At 41.6% G+C, this 22514-nt stretch overlaps 1 protein-coding gene across 3 annotated transcripts in view; it reads left to right on the plus strand.

The window, feature by feature from the left end:
• Positions 1-313: 313 nt before the first annotated feature.
• The window catches only part of SKAP2 (src kinase associated phosphoprotein 2), a 128034-nt gene continuing 105833 nt past the window's right edge, over positions 314-22514 (plus strand). For 2 of the 3 annotated variants that reach the window (XM_064166961.1, XM_064166962.1), the window contains exons 1-3: positions 314-504; positions 16565-16670; positions 18559-18584. In XM_064166961.1, the coding sequence (XP_064023031.1) occupies positions 456-504; positions 16565-16670; positions 18559-18584 (181 nt within the window). In that variant the 5' untranslated portion in view covers positions 314-455. The remainder of the gene's footprint in view (positions 505-16564; positions 16671-18558; positions 18585-22514) is intronic. The other variant, XM_064166963.1, reaches the window with a different exon arrangement.

Genomic DNA, 22514 nt, shown 5'->3' on the forward strand with positions numbered 1-22514 from the left:
CCAGTGACCAATCAGAGAGGGATTTGTGGGCTTTCTTATCCAATAGTCATCTTTCTTTGGGCGTCGGGGCGGGGACGAGCAGACAACTAGCGCTGAGCGCCACATCTGATTATGGCAGGAGCGACGAGCCTGCACCATGCCCTCATGCAAAATGGCTGCTGGCAGCAGTCATGTGGAAGGCAGTCCCTACGGCGGGGGCGTTGCTGGGGGCACCCGGTGCCGGTATAGAAACCGGGAAGGGGGATGAAGCGCATGCGCAGCACCGGAGGGCGGGGAAGGAGGGGAGGGGCGGGGAAAGCCCATGAAACCCCGCCCCCGCGGCCAGCAGTGGTGCCCTTGCGGCCGGGGAAGGGGCGGGGCTTTCGGTTCTGCCGCGGGACCGAGTCCGGAGCGAGTCGCCAAGCCCCGCCCGCGGGGTGTCCCCAGCGCTCTGGCTGCCGCCCGCCGGCCTCAGCATGGACGGCGCGCTCGCTGTGCCCGAGGAGGTCTTCATCCTCCTGGCAGGTAAGGTAAAGAGAACGGGGAGGGCGGGCCTCCCGGGGGGCGGGCGGTGAGCAGGGCGGAGGGGGGGCGGGGGGGGGGGGGCGGGTTGCCGGGGGCGTGTGACGGGCTGGGGTAGCCCGTGTAGCCGGCGCTTGCTGGGGAGGACCATCTACTCGAGCCGCGACCCTGGTGGAGGGTTTCTCCGCGGGCGCTAGACTCTCGCTTCCACTTAATGGGATCGGGAATTATCTCCCTCACCGCCAGCTCCTCTTCCCCGGTTACTTCCTATACCCCCAGCCCTTACAGCGGCGGCAGCCCTCCGGCTCGGTGCGATGTTTCCCTTCCTCGCGGCTGCTCGGCGCACCCGAAATGGGGAAGGAGAGAGATCTGGCTCCCGTTCCCGGGCTGGCCGTCGTGCTGTGGTTCAGTACTTGCAGCCCCTCGTTTGCCCTTGGGAAGGGGTGAGGTGTGCGTGGGACCTCTACAGAACTTCTAGGATGTGAAAGTCCTTTGCTGAAGGAACTGGGCGTCAAACAGGATCCGTGGCCCTGTGCCTGACCGCGGAGCGCTCAGGAGAAAGTTTCTCCCCTTCCAGGTGTGCCAGTGCCCGGCAGGTACTGCCGGGAGTGACACCGTGCGGTCATGGTGCCAGCAGGACCATTTCTCCGCCCTAACTGAAACAGATTAGGACACTTGCCCGCTAAGCATCTGAGGCTAGTGTCAGCAAAGTTAATTGCAACGGTAGAGAATTGCTGGCACGTTGTCATGTTAGTCAAAGAGGTCTGCGCCTTTAAGGATACCTTGGAGCGTAGAGACGGGATGGTTCCTCATCACGAGGATAATAAGGGATTGAGAAGTCGTGGATAGTCCAAGCCTGTAAGTGTTGCTGCCCGAAGTGATCCTGCTTTAGCAGGGCGGTTGGGCTTGATCTCTGGAGGTCCCTGCCAAATGCTAACGTTCTGTGACTCTTTGAAAGCCAGGTTGGATGGGCCCTTGAGGAACCAGGAACCTGCTCGCGTAGAAAGTGCCCCTGCCCAAGTGGACTAGATAATGTTTAAGGACCTACATAATCTTTAAGGTCCCTTCCAAGCCAAAGCATTTTGTGATGAAATGTTACTAGCAACAGTACTAGTAGAAAGTTTAAAATACTGATTTTTCTTTTTTTTTTAAAGGGTTCTATTTAAAGAAAACCACTTTATTTTTTCACTGTCTATTAAATTGCAAGTTTCCAGTTTGGGCTTTTTTTTTAATCTCTATGAAAAACTCCTAAGTGGCTTTGCTACCCTGAAACAATTTCAGATTCAGTGGGAGTTTCTGTCTTTTGAGGACTTCTGTTTCTGCAGTGGGAACTTGTGTAGGTCTGACACAAGTGCTTTTCAAAATCTTCCTTCTGTGGTGCTTGATTACGTGGCTGGGCATCTGCTAGAATCTAGTGTAGCTCATCACCTTTTGAAGGCTTTTAAAAAACGTTTTGGTGGTAAAAGTTAACGTTTGACATTCACTGCTCTTGCTAGTCAATTTCATCTTTAAAGGACTGTTGGCAACTGTCTGAAGCTACTGTTTGTAAACACATTATTTGCAGATCGTCCCATCTGTAGCGAAATCTTCATGGAAGGCTATCTGAGAAAGGGAAAGCTTCTGAAGTTTTCTTCTCATGGCCTAGAATCTTAATCATAAAAATAAAATCAATTAGAATATGAGCCTCAGAGAGCCTTTCCAAACCTTGTTGTTTTATGTGGTGTTACTATATTCTGGAGCCTGTGATGGCATGAAGTGTGTGCTTATGTTGAAGTGCTTTTTGCTGGTTCAAGCTGATGTTGAAACTCTTCAATGTTTTAAGTTCTTTTAGATTTTTGTGAGGGGGAAGCTGTGATGCAGATGGGATTATTCTCAAATGATGGAGCTGTGCTTCCATCCCTGAGGCAGTCGATTCCAGTGACTCCTTCCACATCTCCAAGTCAAAATCAGACTGCCGCTTGCATTGCGGTGCTCTGCTTCTAACAAGTTCAGGTTTTGGGATCCTTCTATCACACCAGAAACAGAGGGGTTCCACCTCTCACAGTTTGGTGTAATTACAGTGAATTGTGTGACTCTTGTGAAGATGCTTTGGGAGTCCCTTCAAGAGGATCAGAAGCAGTATCAGCTTGGCTGCTGTTTTGGTGACTGTCCATGAAAACTGAAGTGTAATTCTTCGTGGGAGAATGTCCTTGTAATTCATGGACTTGTGCAGCTAGGACTGAAGTGAGTTTTCTGTCCCTCTTCCTTATGCTCTCTCCATGCTCATGTGAGTAAAACCACTCCCTCATCCAGGGGAGTGCCTGTACCGCATGGCTGGGACTGCACAGGTGGGGAATCAAACATGCTCTTCTTGGGTTGATGGACTTCCCATGACAAATTCTTCACAGATGGAACATGTGCCTGGACAGAGGAAGAGAGACTTCCTTCACATTGCTGAGGCTTGCTACACATTTCATCCACAGTTTGTCCTTGGCCATATTCCAAAGCCAGAGATAAACACTGAGCAAGTGGCTCTGGTGTTTTCTCTTGTCCCTGTGATGACCTTGATTCATCCTCATCCTTTGCCAGAGGAGCTGCTTTCCTTGTATGCTTCTTTTCCTGTACAGGGGCGGCTGATACTGGCACAGGGTGGTTCTCTGGTGCAGCTGCCATGCCTGTTGATCTGTGTGTATGCCCAGAGACCTTCTCTTGCCTCTGAGCAGTCTGGACAGTGATGGAGTCGCTATCCCTGGGGCAGTTCAAGGCAAGGTTGGACGTGGCACTTGGTGCCATGGTCTAGCCTTGAGCTCTGTGGTAAAGGGTTGGACTTGATGATCTGTGAGGTCTCTTCCAACCTTGGTGATACTGTGACTGTGATACTGTGACTGTGACACAGAAGTGATTGATAGGCATGGGCCAGGCCCCAAGACATAGTAGTGATTTCTGTCTCTTGGGAACTTCCAGGCTGACAGTAGACTTTTCCCAAACATCCCACTGGCTTGTCAGGATTTTGCACTCATTTGGGGTGAAATTCCAGAACACTGGAGGTGACTGCCAACCTAAGAATTTGCCCGTACTCTCCCACGCACCCTGCCACTCAGAATTATGCAGCCTTGGGGCACATAATTCTCAGGGGTGTTCTTAGGAGAGTCCTGTATTGCTCTGAACAAAACCTGGCATGTCAGTAACTAGCACAGTAACAGCACAGCTCTAAGCGTGACACTCAGTGCCAGAGAGTGCACATAGAGAACCCCAAGCGCATTGTCCCCAGCCGCCCCTGGAAAGCAAATACATCAACATAGTGAACACACCATGGGAGGTGGTGAGGGGAGGGAAATAGAGGAAACTCCCTTAGCAAGCGAGCCTCAAGCTTTATTTCAATCCTGTTGTTGTTTTGCCTCTCGTTAGCTCAACCCTTTTGTCAAAATCTCCTGTCTTAGTTAAGACAGCTGCTTTTCTAGCCCCACATTGGGTGCCATACACAGTCTGTGCTGGGTTAACAGAGCCTGCTGTCACCAACTGCCCTCTCTACACAGACGGGAGGGAAGGCAACAACAAAAAAAAAAAACCACTTCTGGGTTGTGATAAAGAGAAATTAATGAGATGATAGGATGCACAATGACCTTAGTCTGTTTGCAGGAAAGTGCAGCTAAATGCAGAAGTGGCAGCAGAATCCAGTGCCCTAGCCCCCACCCCGCCAACCTGCAGTCAGCCCGGTGGAAAAGCCCAGCACCCTAAACCTGGAAACTGAAAGCCACAGCCAAAACAGGAAGCCTCTCATGTTACAGTATGAACTTCAAGACCCATAATACTTTGCACTTTGATTTTGAAGCTGGCATGACAGCAGCATGACGTTGAATATCAACAGCAGATTCAACTCAACCCATGACAGGGCAGTGGTGCAGTCACCATCCTTGGAGGTGTTTAAGCAGTGCGTGGACCTGGTGCTTATGGACATGGCTTAGTATTGACTTTTCAATGCTGTGTCGAAGGTTGGACGGGATGATCTTTGAGGTCCTTTCCTGATGGATGTTTTCTGTGAACAGCTTCAGTTTTTCTGGAAAAAAAAAGGAGATGATTTCTTTAGTGCTATTTATAGAACTGAATAGAATGGAATGATTTACCATGATTAATAATCATAGATTATTATTTATCTTTAAATCTTGATGTAGCATTTATGGTACCATAATAATATATCTGTACAGCTGCAACAGTGATATTTGCAGCTTAATAGGCATTTACATGCAATGCACAATGAACTTAATGCTTGATAATTTTATGGCAGTGTAATTATGGAGGAAGCAGAAATAGCAGGGTGGAGATAGGGTGGTGAGGAACAGCTAATAGTTTGAAACTTTTAATTTTTATTTGTATAATTAGCAAAGGGAAACAAGTGTAAAGATAGTTTATGGTTATACAGTGTAAAAATCCAATAACTTAATTCCTTTTTTAAAAAAAGACATTACTTTTGACAGTTTGTATATGTTAACCTCTCCTTCCTTCTTTTTGTGTTGCTGAATGGATGAAAGTTAGAAACTAGAGTTCAGACTGTATAAGCAGTTTTTTCACTTAAACATTCAGGTTTTCATAATCTTTAATTATGTAGCCTCCTGCTTCTTTTTGCTCAAGCTATTCATGTAGTGAAGATGTATGGTAATAGAGGAAGGAAGTGAGCTCTGTAATATCTTCACTATTCATTAAGCAACCCTTACACAATACAAAGACTGCAATGAGTAGATAGTTATTAATTTCTGCATGCTCTTCTTCAAGGGTGCTTCTTAATGTATTATTTTAATGGCTCACAAGTATTGATTCAGCACCTCCTAGAGCTGAGGGAATATTGTTTTCCCGTCGGTAAAATTAGTGTAATAAACAAGATGTGATCTGGGGTTGAAAAAAAAAAATCAATGATGGAACAGAATTAGAATTCAAATTCACCTGCCTCAATGCTGTGCTGGTGTATCTGGACAAGAATGGGAGTTTAATGTCTATATTCAATGGCCATTATGAGTGCTGACCACTTTTTAACATCAGGTACTGCTGAGAATGTGCAGTTAAGGTCTAGCAACAGACACTCTTTTGTAGCCTAAATAACACATAGCAGTTAGATAGTTGCATGCAAAATCTCATAAATACCATGCTCTTCCTCCTCCAACTTCTGCAACAAGTGGAAGAGCAATCATATGGCTTTCCTTATCCCTGCCTTGCATGTTGGAGTACTGTACACTTACTATGCTGAACAAGCAGGGGTCCTACTGGAAAACATACTAAGTGCTCCTGTAGTTAAACATGGTGATAATGGGAATAAACACACCCTGGGATGAAATAGAGTTGCACAGGAAACTTTCTGACTTGTTAGTACTCTACTTTGAACCTAAACAATATTATATCTTTAATGCAAAACAGAATTCTGTCACACATGCTGGCAAGGTCATTATAGTTACATGTCAGTGGCACTAGAAATGTTTCAGGCTAAAGTATGGCTTGAGCTCACTCTGAGCTAGCTGCATTAGTTGGAAACAAGAGGAAGCTGTTTCTGCAAAGGTCAAGGGGAAATATCATTTTGTCTATGGGCTTAGTGCAGGGGATTGTTGAGATTTCGTGGTCCCATCCTCTATTCTGTGATTTGTTCAAGCTGTGGGAAGGAAACAGAGGCAGGGTCCTCTGATCATGAGTTGTGAGGAGAACGTAATTTTCCTTTTCATCTTCAGATCTGAGAGATGTACCTTCTAGATGATGCTTGAGATTTTGGAATTTAGTGAAGAAAGCCCAGCTTCATTGTGTTATCTTCATTTGAAAAGGCATACTCCCTTGTATTTATAAGTTCAGGATGTTTTTGTTGGTGTCTGGCAAAATGGGCTGTTGGTTTTGTTCTGGCTGCTAAATTATCTGGGGTGTAGACTGTTGGAAGCCTGCTCACTTTTACTTTTTTGTATGCATTGATGCATGCACTAAGTTTTGGTTGTCCATAGCTAAGAAGGATTTCAGAGGCTGCTTCCTCCCCAAAGGCATATTATTTCTCCTGTAGCATAAATCAGACTGGTTGTTGCAGTCATCTTCACTGGAGTAGGGGGAGACATACATGGACTGAGATTGGAACTAGATGGTCTTTGTGGTCTCTTCCGATCCTGACTGATTCTATGACTCAAACCTTGAGTTTCTTCAGTAATGGAAATTTAGCTGGAGATAAGAAACCTTGCTTTTTTTATTAAAGTTTTTGATGGTGTTATGATTATTAAATGTGTGTATCACTGATATCCTTTCCCCCTTATCTTCCTGACACTTGTGACAGTAGCAAGGGGTCCTGTTGCTTTTCAAATTCAGTTTATCTGTCACACTTTGCAGTATGTCCAGTTTAAGCTCTCCATATTAATATTTTAAAAGCTACAAGGATTTTTGCTATGAAAATGGGATGCATCTTTTTCTCTGGGTCATATGGAGCCTTACATCCAGTCCCAGTATCCATCTTCCATATTCTGTTAGGTAAAAGCTCCAAATGAAATTGAGACCAATGTTCTTTCCCATTTTAAACACTTAGTCATGTTGTCCAAATATTCTTTTTCAGTGTGATCCCTCTAATATTTTTTTCTTCAAATTAATTGTTTAGCACTTTTTTTTTGCAACCTGTAAATAGTATGCAGAAGAGGGCAAGGCAGGGAAACTGCAAGACAGTGGATCCAATGCATGAGTTTAATTTCATTAATGTTTTATTTTGGGGCAGTACAGTAGTTAGTTTTCTGGACATCAGGGGTAATATAACTATGCTTTTTTTGACTGCTTTGTCAGCTCCTGCTGAACTTACTCCCTGTGTTCCTGTCATAAGAATCATTGAATTGTTTAGGTTGGAAAAGCCCTTTAAGATTGTAAGGTCCAGCTGTTAATCTAGTGCTGCCAAGTCCACCACAGAGCTATGTCCTGAAGCACCACATCTACACGTCTTTTGAATACCTCTGAGGATGGTGACTCTATCACTTCCCTGGACAGACTGTTCTAATGCTTGACACAGTTTTGACTAATATCCAAGCTACATCTGTCTGGTGCAGCTTGAGTCTGTTTCCTATTGTTCTATTGCTTGTTACTTGGGGCAAGAGACTGACATCCACTTTGCTTCAACCTTGTTTCTGTAGTTGTAGAGAGCCATAGAATCAGCCAGGTTGGAAGAGACCTCCAAGATCTTCCAGTCCAACCTAGCACCCAGCCCTGTCCAATCAACTAGACCATGGCACTAAGTGTCTCATCCAGTCTTTTTTAACAACTCCAGGGATGGCAACTCCACCACCTCCCTGGGCAGCCCATTCCAATGCCAATCACTCTCTCTGGGAAGAACTTCCTCCTAACATCCAGCCTATCCCTCCTCTGGCGCTACTTGAGACTGTGTCCCCTTGTTCTCTTGCTGGTTGCTTGGGAGAAAAGACCAACCCCACCTGACTACAACCTCCCATCAGGTAGTTGTAGACAGCAATGAGATCACCCCTTAGCCTCTCCTCATAGGGTTTGTATTCCAGGCCCTTCACCAGCTTTGTCACCCTTCTCTGGACACGTTCCAGTATCTCGACATCTCTCTTGAATCTCTCCTAAAGTGGATGAGGCACTTAGTGCCATGGTCTAGTTCACTGGATAGAGCTGGGTGCTAGGTTGGACTGGATGATCATGGAGGTCTCTTCCAATCTGGTTGATTCTATGATTCTAAAGCCTCTTTTTCTCCAGGCTAAAGAAACCCAGTTCCTTCAACTGCCCCTCAGAAGACTTGTGCTGTAGACCCTTTACTAGCTTTGTTGCCCTTCTTTGGACATTCTTCAAATTAAGGAAAAGAAAAGGTACTTAGGTACAGAACTGGTTTAATAGTGACTGGTTCAATAGTGAAAAGATATTGCACTTTAGAACTTTACTGTGTTTTAAACTATCATTTTTTCACATTTCCAAGCCTTTAACAAATTCTGATCCTGCTGAAAAATCCATCTTCATGGGATAAACCAGGGTGATTATTGTAGACATCTTCTAAGTAGACATATTTATAGCTTTGGTAATCCATATATATTTCAATAGTAATGGAATAAGAATAGAAACAGTAAGGTGAAAAAAATGCAGAGGCATTTCTGCTAAGAAATAATCTCCAGTGATTTGAAACATGGTTCAATTGTCTCTCCCATAAATTTGAGAATAAGTGTCATATAGGGGTGATAAAAATGGCATAGGCTATTTTTTATCTACTCATTATTCACTTAGTTTGTCTTTTTCAATTAACATGGAGTCTATCTTTCTCATCTGGGTTTACGTTTCTTTCATGATCATATGTCAACAAACCACAATAGATGCAGCATAATGTGGCATACAGTGTAAATCTTTAGGTTAATCCTTAACATTTCTTTATTATAGTTCATTTGGAATCACTTTAACTTGATCATGATTTGTACTGGTGTGGGTGTTTTCATGATATACTTAATATGTTACAGCTTCATCTTTTCCTGCCTCTTTAATGCAAAGAGAGTATGCTCAAACTACTCAGTCAATGAGATTAGATACATACAGTCTTTTATGATCATTTTTCTTCTTCAATTTCTTAAAGGAGCTGTCTTATCTCTTCACTTAATTTGAGGAATCTTACCTGTTTTGGTGTACTTCTGCTTTCTAAATCACTAACAAAACTTCCATGTCAGTGTTTTTCACGCTGCTGACTTTGTATGTGGCAACATGGCAAGATCGCCTTGCTTTTGGGGATTTAAGGTACAGCAGCTTTTTAAATGCCATCCCTTCCAGGACTTTGTGCTAAAAGGAATGCTCACCTACTTGCTTGGCAGGGTCGCTGTGGCATTTTTAGAAGCCTTGGAGTGTCAGTCACTTTTATTTTACATCATCACAGGACATTAGGGGTTGGAAGGGACCCAAGGAAATCACTGAATCGTGTGTTTTGTTTTTCTCTATTTTTTGAAGAGGCAATTTAGCAAACTTTGGAGGCTGGTTTATACATATGGTTGGGAAGTGTCCCAAGTTAATGTCCTCTGGTAGAATAAACTCGCTACAACACGGATTTTTTGGAAAGTCAGGGAAAAATGAAGTTGTATTTCTTATAGTTTAAATATAACAGTATAGGGAGAAATAAACTACTAGAGAAAAAAAATAATAACTTTAATGAAGACGGGGAAGGGGTCAAACGGTGGTGAAGGAGCAAAGCAGCAGCAGCCAAAACAGTAGCAGGGGAAGATAGCAGAGAGCGCAGCTGAAGCAGCAGAACACAGCAAGGGGGAAAGAACAAGCTGTGCTTCTAGGCATAAAGCTCTTGAGGCTCCAATGAAATTATATTAACTTATCCATTGTTGCCATTATATGGCCTATCTCTAGAATGTTCATCTCTCTACTATGTCTGAGCTAGAAATCTAGCTCAAATGGCCACAGGAAGGAGGAGGGGGAACAGAAAGGTAATCCCAAAATGTTTCTTGGACAGGCAGTCACAGATGCTGCTTGATCATTTGTCTTCAGACCTGTTCCCTGTTAATGAATTGCACAAGAACTTGGAAATCAACTAAATTATTTGATTTCTCATGCCAGCCAATGTCAAGCTGAAAGATTCATGGCAGGCTGTTTAATACTGGTCTCCTTTGGCCAGTGTGCACACAAATGTGCCTAGCTTGCAGCTAATTTTTAGGCTTCTGTGGCTGGTTTTCCCAGATTCTTTGGCTTGCAGATGACTTCTGCCTCTCTCAGTCCTTGGGCTGAAGGAGAGGGACGGGAGACAGCTGTTGGCTGGAGGAACTGTTCTGCTGACCTGCCATTCCATTGTGTGTCTGGCAGCGCATCCACCAGGTGACCCCATGCAAGGACCCGATGCAAGCACTGCTTGTCACATGAGAGATGTGTGTCCAGCCCTGAAACAAGAGCCTGCGTTCTCCATGGGTCACAGGCGGGGAGCTGTGTGTCCTGCCATGTGAATGGTAATGCAACTATCTCATTGCCAGCTTGTAATTTTTCTCTGTCATTTGAGTGGCATGAACTGAGGAGGTGATGAAGAAGTGACTGACTTTTTGATACTGTGATGGACAATGTTTTGATTGCCTACAGGAGGGGAGAAAAGAACACTCAAAGTGCGGTCTTTGAGTGCTGCTATGAGAGCCTTTTTGGGCCACCCCGACACAAAAATGAGGTAGTTCTGTCCTAAGTCTGTTTGTTTATTAAGTGTGACTTATGATCATGATATTAAAGCCTGTAAACAGCCAAAGTGCTCTGATTTGTTACAATTAGCACTCTCTAACACAGCACTTGCTTTGGGCTGAAAATTTACAGCATTCTGCAAAAAAACATCTGCATAGCTTCAGCCTTCATTAAAGAAAATAGCCCTAAAGACTTAAAACTATGAACAGCTTGCAGTCTTGTCTGTTTGTAATCATGGAACTAAGGAGTACCACAAAATGTTGCAGCAATGAAAAGTAAATAGGAACTTTCCTCCTTGTAAAAGAAATGAAATTAAAATGACCTTTCAGTTTTTGACCATTCTGTGAAATGGCAGTTAAGCTTTGAACTGTATGAGCTGGTTCAGGTGGACAGAGATGGACTATAGCATGACTTCCCCTTTCTGTCAGTTTGTATTGACAACCTGTATTGACAGATGTGATGGTTTGAGTGCTACCTGCCCCCACCATGCTTAAGAAAATCACCCAGACTAGACTCAGCCAAGCTGGAAATTGAATGAAGCTTTATATATACACCTTAGCACAATATACAAGCAGATATTTACAATATATACAGCTACAGACAGAAATATACAAGTTAAAAGGTAATACAGAAACACAACAGCCCTCCCAGAAACTTGAGTCCCCAAGAGGGGCTCCCAATCACCCTTCCACTATTTCTCCACCCCTCTACCTTACCGCAGACTTTGCCTTACACTCAAGGTAGTTTGGAGGGTTGGCCAGGGGGATTAGGAAGCAGATGGATTAGTCACACATACAGCTGGTTAGGTTAGAGAGAAATTCATGCAGCCCCAGACAGAGAGTGACTCTGTTATCTATATTTATATTCCTGTTCTTACACATCTCAGCAAGCCTATGAGTGAAGTAGACATTGCCATTGTTTCCTTTTCACAGCCTATAATCTAATTCTTCTCACCAAAATATCCCAGCTAGGCTCAAACGAGCCCCACAGATCAATCTGAATGGATTTTACCAATTGGAGCTTTCTGTTCAGCAGCTATTGGTTGATTTCTGGAGGCTAATAATTTCTCTGGAGCATGGTTCAGACAAAGTTAGAGTTGTAACCTTTAAGAGCAACAAATATGGCTATTTAAGCTGTAAGGCAATCTCACACACCTGCTTAAAAAAAAGTTAGGTGTCAAATATGTTTCCAAAGTTTATTTCTCTTTAACATTTTAGTGTTTTCGTTGGAAATAGATGAATCTCTGCAATGTGTGATGCTAAATAGCTGCTTGGTTTGTTAGAAAGAAACAATTTGTGGAAATGGATGCTTTGGTTGTGTGGTACCCAATTAGTAAAAGTGTTTTTAGGTCAGAAGTCTGCTCACAGATTTTTATTTTGGGAATTTACCTTTTTGGAATTTATCTTTTTATTACTTTTTAAATTCCTTGGTGGATACTGTGGCACGTAAGAAACACATTTAAGTTCAAATGCTGGCAGCTAGTAGTTCACACTTCTGTTTTCTCTAGCATTAAGGTAATAGAGGAGAGAAAGGGAAGGGAGAGTAGGTGACTAAACTAGTGATAAGGAATGACCAAGTTTGCTGATTCTGTCTGAAGCTCACTGCATGAGACATGTCTGTCATACTGAATTCTTGAGTTCTGTTCTCATTACAAGATAAATTGTGGAATGTCACAGAAATTGTGTAAATGTTTCCTTATGTTAAATCAGTGCTGAAGCTTTCTCTATCAGGGACTGCTCCTTCAATACTCTGCCACAGTATGGAAGTATAGATAGTGAAGAGATGATCAGAACTTTGCTGGAGAGCAGCTAGGAAGAAAGGGACCTGGGGGTACTGGTAGGTAGTAGGCTGAAGATGAGCCAGCAGTGTGCCCATGCCCAGGTAGCAAGGACAGCCAATGGCATCCTGGCCTGTATTAGGAACAGTGTGGCCAGTAGGACGAGGGAGGTTATTCTGCCCCTGTACTCAACACTGGTCAGGCCACACCTTGAGTGCTGTGTCCAGTTCTGGGCTCCTCAATTCAAGAGAGATGTTGAGGTGCTGGAACGTGTCCAGAGAAGCTGGTGAAAGGCCTGGAACACAAACCTTATGAGGAGAGGCTGAGGGAGCTGGGGGTGTGCAGCCTGGAGAAGAGGCTCAGGGCAGAGCTCATTGCTGTCTACAACTACCTGAAGGGACATTGTAGCCAGGTGGGTATTGGTCTCTTCTCCCAGGCAACCAGCAATAGAAAAAGGGGACACAGTCTCAAGTTGTGCTGGCGGCAGTATAGGCTGGATGTTAGGAGAAAGCTGTTGGCAGAGAGAGTGAGTGGCATTGGAATGGGCTGCCCAGGGACGTGGTGGAGTCACTGTCCCTGGAGGTGCTCAAGAAAAGCCTGGATGAGGCACTCAGTGCCATGTCTAGTTGATTGGACAGGGCTGGGTGCTAGGTTGGACTGGATGATCGTGGAGGTCTCTTCCAACCTGCCTGATTCTATTCTATTCTAACTTTCTTGCATCTTGTCCAGAGGAGCTTGGGGTAAGTTGTTCATTATGCATGCATCTGTCACTCCCTGATTGGGTAGATAAGAAGATGGCTTGAGAAAGATGTATAGCATTCTGTGTGCTTGTGAGTAGATAAGAACATCTATGATACAATAATTTATAAGTTCCAAGTAAGCTGCTTCTGTAGTACCCTGTTGAAGATCATGTGCACATCAGATCTGTCTTCATATTTTGAGTTTCTGACGAATCAAGGCATAGGCTTTCTTTAGACATATGGAAGTAATAGCATTCCATGATAAGCACAGTGTATCCTGTTTGTGGATACCATAGCTTGGAGAACTTGTTTTAACAATCTTGCAGGAGAGGGAAGCCATTCCAGGGATTTCTTCTCTGTAACTGCTGCTTAGAAACAAGCAGGTCGTTAGGATCTTGTGCATGCTTGTTCTCTTGCTCTGTCCTTTGCCCCTCTCCTCCATCTCATCGTCTACTTACACTGGAAATAAATGGAACATCTGTTCTGCCTCTCCATGGTTGAAAATTGTGCATTATTTCTGCTTTTGAAGTCCAAGCTTATCCAGAGGAGATTCTGTCAGCAGTGTAGTTAGCTGTCCAATCTTTTTGTATCTACAGGGTATTTTAAGCTACAAGTGGTAATTCTTGCTTCTGATGATTACCTTGATTTCTCTTCCCCACATATTCCTTAATTGTGTCATCTCAACATTTATATTTGAAAAAAAAAAAAATTAGAGACTCAATCAAACCCTGAAACAGTAAAGTTCTCAGCTGGGTTTTGAGCTTTTCAAAGAAGTGAAGAAGCCTACTGTGTTTAATTGAAGACTTTTGTAGCAAAGTTCTGTGATTAATTAGTGTCCAAAGAGTACTGTGTGAACATTGCTCCTGATTTTTAAATATGACTAATTCTCCTTTTGCATATTGCTGCCTGGATAGAACTTGGAAGCTGATATCTAATTTTCTAAATAATTATGTAAAATCATGAAAGAAGAAATAACTGTTTAATCAGCTTGTCCCTTCCAGACTGAAAGGTTGATCTGTGATGGAAAATCTTTTTGGGTTTCATTGAGAGGAATAACTATAATGATTTTGGGTTTTGCCCACAGTAGTAAAAGTATCAGTTTTTTTGACCTAAGTTTTGTGATTAGCCAATGTCTTTGAACTGTGTGGGTCCTCATTTGCTTGCTTGATTGGCAATTCCAGTCATTGCAACTTAGGGAGATGTACACATTTTCTGTGGCTTAGGACAGAGTGTTTCTAGGGATGCTTGGCATAGCGGGTGTTGGGGGTGTGTCTGGAGGAGGGATTAATACATGTTAAGTGTCTTTCCTCCTGTCCTTTTAAAGAAGGAATGTCATTGAACTGTGTGGATCACCTCTCCCTTTGGAAAATAACTGCTTTGGAAAATGTAAGGGGGAAGCTTATCTATTTCATCAGGAAGGGGAGCAATAGCATTCTTCAGAACTTGAACTTGACAAACACTTTAAAAGTGAAGATTCTTGCCACACTTTGAAGGCAGAAGTATAACCAGCTAAATAATAATCTGATAACTGTATCTGAGAAAAAATACATAATATATATCTGATAAAAAATCTGAGACATATAACCATCTAAATAATATTCTAATAAATTATTTTAAAAGAAAAACATCTTTGTACCATGTATGCGATGCACTTAATATGTTTTCTTGCAACCTGTAGTGTAAAGTGGGATTGGTTTCTGTTGAATTTCTGCTTTGTGAAGAAAAAAGGAGGCAATTGAAGTTTTCAGTTAGGAAATCTGCAGTAAATACTAATTTAATGTTGTTTTGAAATGTGAACTTTTGAGTGCAAACATTTCCAGTACTTGAAGAAATGTGGACCAGCCAATTATGAAAGTGGAACATCTAATCTGATTTGAAAAGTTACAGGATTAAAATAGTAATATCTGTTTCTGTTTGCATCTACAGAAAGTGTGTATATGTCTATATATCTGTCTCTGTGTTTGTATGGGAGGATGAACAGGCAGCCAATGTATGCTGGTGTTTATTTATGTGTGCTGTCCCTTATCAGTAAACAGTTATTACCTACCCAGCTGAGAAATGCAAGTTAACAAGCAGGATTTTTGGAGTCCTATTTCAGCTTTTCAGGATTCAGGATAATCAACTGCATGTTAGTTTGTAACTACAAGAAACTTTTACATTGTGTTCTTGTTAAACTACTGGAGAAATTATGCTCTCTCAAATCTGTCACTGCGCTCTTTTTATCCTCTAGAATGCATATTTACTATGTTGCAAAGAAACATGATAACTCGAATGCTTTGATTCTATGTGACTATATAAACAATTTCTGTATAAGAATTGAGAATTACAGTGCAGGTTGGTACCTCAGTTTGTGATTCTGCAAGTGCATATATGCCTAACTTCACGTTTGAGCTTGCCTCCTTTGATACAGTTATTGTGCTTATCTAATTGCTTACAGGATTAAGGTTTTGGATCTAAGCTTTGCTTTATAAAAGTAGGGAGTTTAGAGGCAATGTGACAACATCTGAAAATACCGTAACCAGTAAGTGACTGTGGTGGGATAGGAATTTCTCCTCCTCACTATTGAAATTTACTAGACTAGCTCAGGTGGCTTGAAAGTAGGACAAAGCTATATTTACAGCAAAATGTACAAGCATATATACACAATATATTTACAACTCTATACAAATTAAAAGTAATACAGAAATCCAAATTCCCACCTTGACAAAGAAACTGCCTAGGAGGGGCTCAAAGTTACTCTTTCTCCTTCTATTTCCCTTCCCAGGCAGAAACCAAAACAACCAATCAGCAAAGCTTACTAGTTATTTGTTAGTGGAGAGATTAGAGAAGAGTGAAGGAGGAAGCATACAGAAGCAGTATGGCAGAGCAGAGTGGGACACATTGTCCACAGTATGTTTTTTTTACCCTTTCAGCAAACCAATGAATTATATAGAGTTCATCATTATTTTCTCTTTACAGCCAACGACCTAATTTCTCTCATTAAAATATTCCAATCAGCCTCAAACCAGCACAGTAGCCATTAGTAGCCACATAGGTGTCACTGCTAAAATAATGAATTACTCAACCATTTTTGTAACCTGAATTTCTGAAACACATGCCATTAATACATACACAAAGGATATTTCTATGTTTTAGCACTATGCCTTACTTTAGGTGATGGAAAGTAATTGCTATAGTACTGCAATTTATTAGAACTTATGTGGCATAATTAAGTGAGCAAGAATCAAATGTCACCCTAGGATTTGCTGTGCTAAGCATAAATAGATCAGAGAACAGATTTATCCCATTTAGTTTCTGAAATGCCTGTTAACTATGCTGTGTGTAGGCTTGAGAATATTTTTTTCACAGTAGTATCAGAACAAATTTATTATAGCAGTATTTGCCTTTTTTTTTTGAGGTGTATTTTTTTTTCTTTATTTAGATGTTCATACATTTATTTCCCAAGTGTTAAAAGAAGAAAATCTATCAAACAAAGCAAAAGAAAAAAGGGAAATTCTTCTTAAGAAGATAAAAGATGTTATGGCAAGGTAAGTGAACTTAAAGGCTTTGATATGTTCTAAAGTCATTAACTGGTAACTTAAGCTTTCACAAACTTTTAATAACTGTTAGCAATATTAACAAAAATCCTATCTATATCCAGATTTTGTCATTCTGGACAGGTTCAAGTCACTGTCTTTCTTGCAGCTGCTACAATTTAGTACTAAGAAATGGGAATGTAAACATTTGTCACATTTTACCTACTACGATATTCAGCACTCTGATTGCAGGCTGGTTGGGTAGAGCTTGCCTTCACCTCTGCTTTGGTAAGATTGATTAAAACAGGAGAAATACAGTACACTAAGAATATGAATGGGATTCCTCAGCTAGTGTAAAACAGTCTAATTCAGTGCTTTACTGTGTATCCTGTTATTTAGCTCTTTCTATAATAGAAAAGGGAAACGTAACTGGAAACTCACAGATCGCATATTTGTTTCATCAGTGTTAAAACAGTGAAGTGCTTATGAGAGACTTAAGTATGATTTCTATCTCTCTTCTGTTGTATTTTAACTTCAAAGAATTTGGCTAAAGAGGTTGGCTGCTGTGATTTGTTTTTGTGGATTTGTGTTTTTGTTGTGGTGTGTGCGCCTTTGATTCTGGTTGTAAATGCTAGGGAACCAGGAGTTTCTCTCATCCTTTTTTTTGGGTGTGCTGTTCCTTCTGGTTATTGAACTAGCTGGGGCTGTGCAGATAACTTACTGATACAGCACTACTGACATTTTTCTTCATTCTTATGACTCAACCAGGTGGTTTTGTGTGGTGAAACATCAAAGGAGGGAACCTGCAGTTATGAGCAGTTGACACTGAATCCTTTGCTATTCACTTATATGATACCATGGTTTCATGACTTATTTTAATATCTAATTACTTCCTTGTCTACTGTAACATTCACTGTTAGCATGTTTTGCCTTTCATGCTGGCTACGTAATACATTGTAGTCATCTTTGATTTTTCACATTGCACATACCAGGCTATGCTTAATCAGTATTGCTACTTGCTGCACAGGATTTCTTAGATATGGCCTCTTATCTCTGTTTGCATTTCTCAGTTCTTATCTCTATACCGTTCATTTCTTTCCTGCATGTTACTTCTAAGCATCTCCTTACTGACTAAACTTCATACAGGCACTACTGCTTATTGTCCATGAAAGTTGTCTTGGCAGCTGCATTTTATTTGCTGGTTATTTCTGGTGAAATCCTCATCATTTCATAATGCATGCTTCTTGAGATGCCATTTTATGTACCTCTGTCCTGATTACTTATCTTTGTACATCAAATTATATATGATGATTATTTTGGAGTTTGTATTACCAAGTTTAGCTCTGAAGCAACAGTGCCTTTTCCCTCTGAGATGATAAATTATTTGAGCATCAAACAAATTGAGATTGTATTTGCCAGCAACTTCAATTTTTGTTTTTATGAAAGAAAAAGTTATTTAGGCATACATTAAGTTTAATTTTTTAAAATTATTAATAATTTTCCATATAAATTTCATAAATTACTGCAACTAAACCCACTATTTGTGGACATATTTCCTGCTAGCATATTGTTTTATAGTATGTTTAGTGACTTTTACTGGTGCACAAAACTTTATTAACATTTAGAAGACTTAGTAAGACTAATGATGTTTTTGCACATTTATACCTTAAGATAGGTATTCCTAGCAAAGGCAGCTCTGTCTGCCTTTGGTTTCGCTGAAATGGGCATTGAAGTGAGTGGGGATTCTCTCAAATGCAAAAGCAAAAGAAAAACAAATAATGCAGCCAAAAATACAGACTCAAAACCCACAGAACTTGCTGAAAGCTAAGTGTGCTAGGCTGCGTTGTACGTGTGTTTGCGAGCGTGCACTGCTTGATCCTGTTTCTTCTTCTTTCTGCAGTTTTCCCAAGGAATTCCAGGATAAAGGTAAATCCCGTGCCATTCCCTTCCCCCTCTCCCCGCGATGTGTCGGTGCTGGGGACCCTCTGCCGCCGGCCCGATCTGGGCTGGGTCCCGCGGCGGTTGCTGCGGCCGAGGGGCCGAGGCGCCCCCTGCCGAGCGGCGCGGGGAAAGCGCGGCCGTGCCGAGGTGCTCTCTGCGGCACAGCGCACGGCTCGCCTCGTTCCCGCCGTTCAACGCCTCTGAGAGCGATTACCGATGGGAAGACAGGGTTAGAGATACAGCTCGGAATTGATGACAAACAGAACCTGTGAGGTCCGGCCGAACCAACAGTAGAGCAGCCTTGCGAAAGTCTAGGCGATGCGACTTGGGTTTGGTTTGTTTTCTTCCCGATGAAGCATGTGCAGAGCAGTCCACTTGGGAGATGGAATTTCAATAAGGATAACTGATTTCAGCCTTCTTTTCTTAACATTGCAAAAATCTTCAATTCCATAGTGATGCTTCTTTAACCTTTTAATAGGATCGTCTAGTGGCCATAAGATATTGGCTTTCGATCCACACGGTGTGTTTTCACAGTGCAGTGGGAGCTCAGACCTTTAAGTTGGAGAGGAGATGATTTAGTGTGTGAATAATGAAAACTGAAGCGTGGGTTATCTATTGTCTTCTAGTGGAGTTAAAACAAAGCTGCAGAGTTCAGCTTAGGGAAGACTGAGGAGTTTGTTGCTACAGTGTTCTGTTCTGTAACTAAACCTGGAAGCGCTCTTATTTCCATGATGCTAATTTTTGAGGTCATGACCTATAGCCTGTGGATGCTGGTATGAGGGTCACAGTACGAGGTCAAAAAAGCCTGTGCAAAGCTTCACTTTTTGCAGTGGTTAAGAGCTGTCTGTTTCTGGACAAGGAGGTTGAAATGTGTAGGCTACAGTGTGCCTCCTGAAAAGTGAAAATATGTAAGTCATATTAGGCAAGTAATGTTAAAACAAGGCAGAACAAGTTCATGCATTTCCTATCCCTGTTTAAATCAAGTTCTGTAGCCATAACAGTGCAACTGAAAGAGAAGAATACAACTTGAAACTTCCCAGAGATTGCCACTCAAACTATGTGATTATTTTAAAGTTGTATTAAAATAATCTCATCTATCTTTTATACTGCACCTAATCATTCTTACTGCATCTCATATGTATTTTCCTTTCTCTCTTCACTGTCCAACAGAAGTAAGTGTGGAAAGAAAAATCAAGCATTATTTTAATAAGAAAATTACTAACATAAAATTGAGTGGGGGTGCCTGTCTCGTTGAAAATTCATCTGACTTTCTGGAGAGCATATTTTTAAAGATTTAATAACTTTCTGGAGAGCATATTTTTAAAGATTTAATAACTTTCTGAAGATATGACTCTAATAAACAGAAGAACTGTCTACAAAGAGCAGAGTTTGTGTTTACTGGTTTGCTTTATTTTTTGAAAGTCAGGAAAATTGTAGTGTGTTTAATTTCTTCATTGGCAATTTGATTCAGAGTTTCTTCTCTGATTCAACAAATTACTAGTAAAGATGAGATTTCATTATCTCCAGCAAAATGGATCATTTAATTGATTGTTGTCTGTAAATTGGTATAGAATCATAGAATCAGCCAGGTTGGAAGAGACCTCCAAGATCATCCAGTCCAACCTAGCACCCAGCCCTACTTGCTCTGATTTCTGTGAACACTGTATTCAGCCTCATTCTTTTTGTTGGGGTGCATTTGATTCTTAAAGATATATCACCCTGCTTTTTTTAATTCTCATGTTGTGCCTGTTTGGTTCAGGTCATAGAACTACATACAAATGCTGAGACTTTAATTTTCTTTCACTACTTTTTAATGAAATGAGAGAGTTCTAAAATTGTACTATTATTTTCTGCAAGTGAGGATAAATTTCTCCAAATTCATGTGCATTTACATGCATGGCTATGAAAAATTCATGGGAAATGGGAGCCTGTGCTTAGTTGTGAAATATTTGAGGGTTGTGCTTCAGTGGTATGGGTGGTTGGTATAATTTCCAGAGTTCAAGAAACGTGTGCTAAACTTTATTTGGTTGTCATTCTTACTTTAGGTCTGTACAAATTAGGCGTGACTTGTGTAGGTGTAGAACAAAGGACCCATATGGAGGTAAGCAGTCAGATTCTTGGCCCAGCTACTGGTGAAACAAAGCAGTGGCAGCATCCGAATGAGGTCAACTTTTGTGTCTGTTCATCTCTGTGCACACCTAGAAATCTGAAGAGTGGAAAATTCGAGAAAAGGTTAAAACCTGAGGTGACTGTGATGGTCAGACGTTTTGCTTTCCCTTCTCTCTCAAGAGAAAGAAGAAACAACTTGAAATACAAGGTGAAAAAGGAGACTATCTTTTAGGGAAAAAAAAAAAGGGGGTCCACTATTGTGCATGATTAAACTTGAAATGTGCTGGTTTATTTTGCAGTAGCAGTTACTCCACTTTGAAAAAAGTGTAAATAAAAAAAAAGAATCTTTGTAAACTGAAAGGAAAGGTGAAAAATGATTAATACTACGTGCCATGTTATCATGGTATAGTAATTATCATACTATATCAGCTGTTTTCAAGAATCTGGTGAGTTGTAACCTGTCATCCTTCCAGAAGCATCCAGTAGAATGTTTTGGAGATTGAAAGGGGTGGACTAACACTGTCAAAATTCATATATTTCCTGTATAAGAAAATGAAACTTGACTCTGCTCTTTCAAATAGCAGCTCCTTCAGCTTGTGAGTTGTTCTACAGGTATGCTTTATGTGAATCAGCTTGTCACTCCACTGTCTTTCATCACTGCATGTTCTTGAAGTTCCACTGGCTTTGCATGTTATGACTAGTCAGTCTGACCAAGGTATTGCACATGAAATCTTGTTGCATGGGCTTTGGCCACTAGCATGCAGAATCTTATTTTCCATAAAGATAAGGTAAGGAGCTTAAAACAACAATAGTAACAGTAAACTGAGGAGCATTTTCACAAATGGAACCAGACTCCTTAATCATCCTTAGTGGGAGCCCACATTACAAGAAGGATGTGGACGTGCTGGAGCGTGTCCAGAGAAGGGCCACGAGGCTGATCAGAGGGCTGGAGCAGCTCTGCTGTGAGGACAGACTGAAAGAGTTGGGGCTGTTCAGTCTGCAGAAGAGGAGGCTCCCAGGTGACCTTCTTGTGGCCTTCCACTATCTGAAGGGGGCCTATAAAAAAGCTGGGGAGGGACTTTTTAGGATATCAGGTAGTGACAGGACTAGGGGGAATGGAGCAAAGCTGGAGATGGGGAGGTTCACACTGGATGTGAGGAGGAAGTAGTTCAGCATGAGAGTGGTGAGAGGCTGGAAGGGGTTGCCCAGGGAGGTGGTTGGGGGCCCATCCCTGGAGGTGTTTAAGGTCAGGCTGGATGATGCTCTGGCCAGCCTGATCTGGGGTGGGGTATCCCTGCCCATGGCAGGGGGGTTTGGAACTAGATGATCCATGTGATCCCTTCCAACCCTAACTGATTCTATGATCTGTGTGCATATCTTAACTTTCAGAAATTGCATACATACTTCTTTGCAATTGGATTGATGAACTAGAGGACTTTCTTGCATCTTTTTAAAAGAAGCCTTCTTATGTTGTGTCAGATGAGTAAATCTGCTGGTCAAAACATCTTTCATCTCGCACACCATGAAAATGAAGTTTTTTAGGGGAAGTGAAGACATGAGGAATTTTTTAGGGAAAATTGAAGACACAGAATTAACCATACAGGAAAATTCTCATGTGTTGTGTGTCATCTGATTTTACACGAACTTTTTTACAGTTAAGTGTAATGTTAATATACAAAGAAATTGCCTGTTGTTCTTTAGAGAAAAAATGTGAAATTATGTTAATCACCAAACCACTCATTTTTTTTTCTCTCAAATTTTACTTTTTATTTATTGACTAAAGTTATGATACCTTTTTTATACTTC

The sequence above is a fragment of the Pogoniulus pusillus genome, chromosome 28, assembly GCF_015220805.1.
Source record: "Pogoniulus pusillus isolate bPogPus1 chromosome 28, bPogPus1.pri, whole genome shotgun sequence".
NCBI lineage: Eukaryota > Metazoa > Chordata > Aves > Piciformes > Lybiidae > Pogoniulus > Pogoniulus pusillus.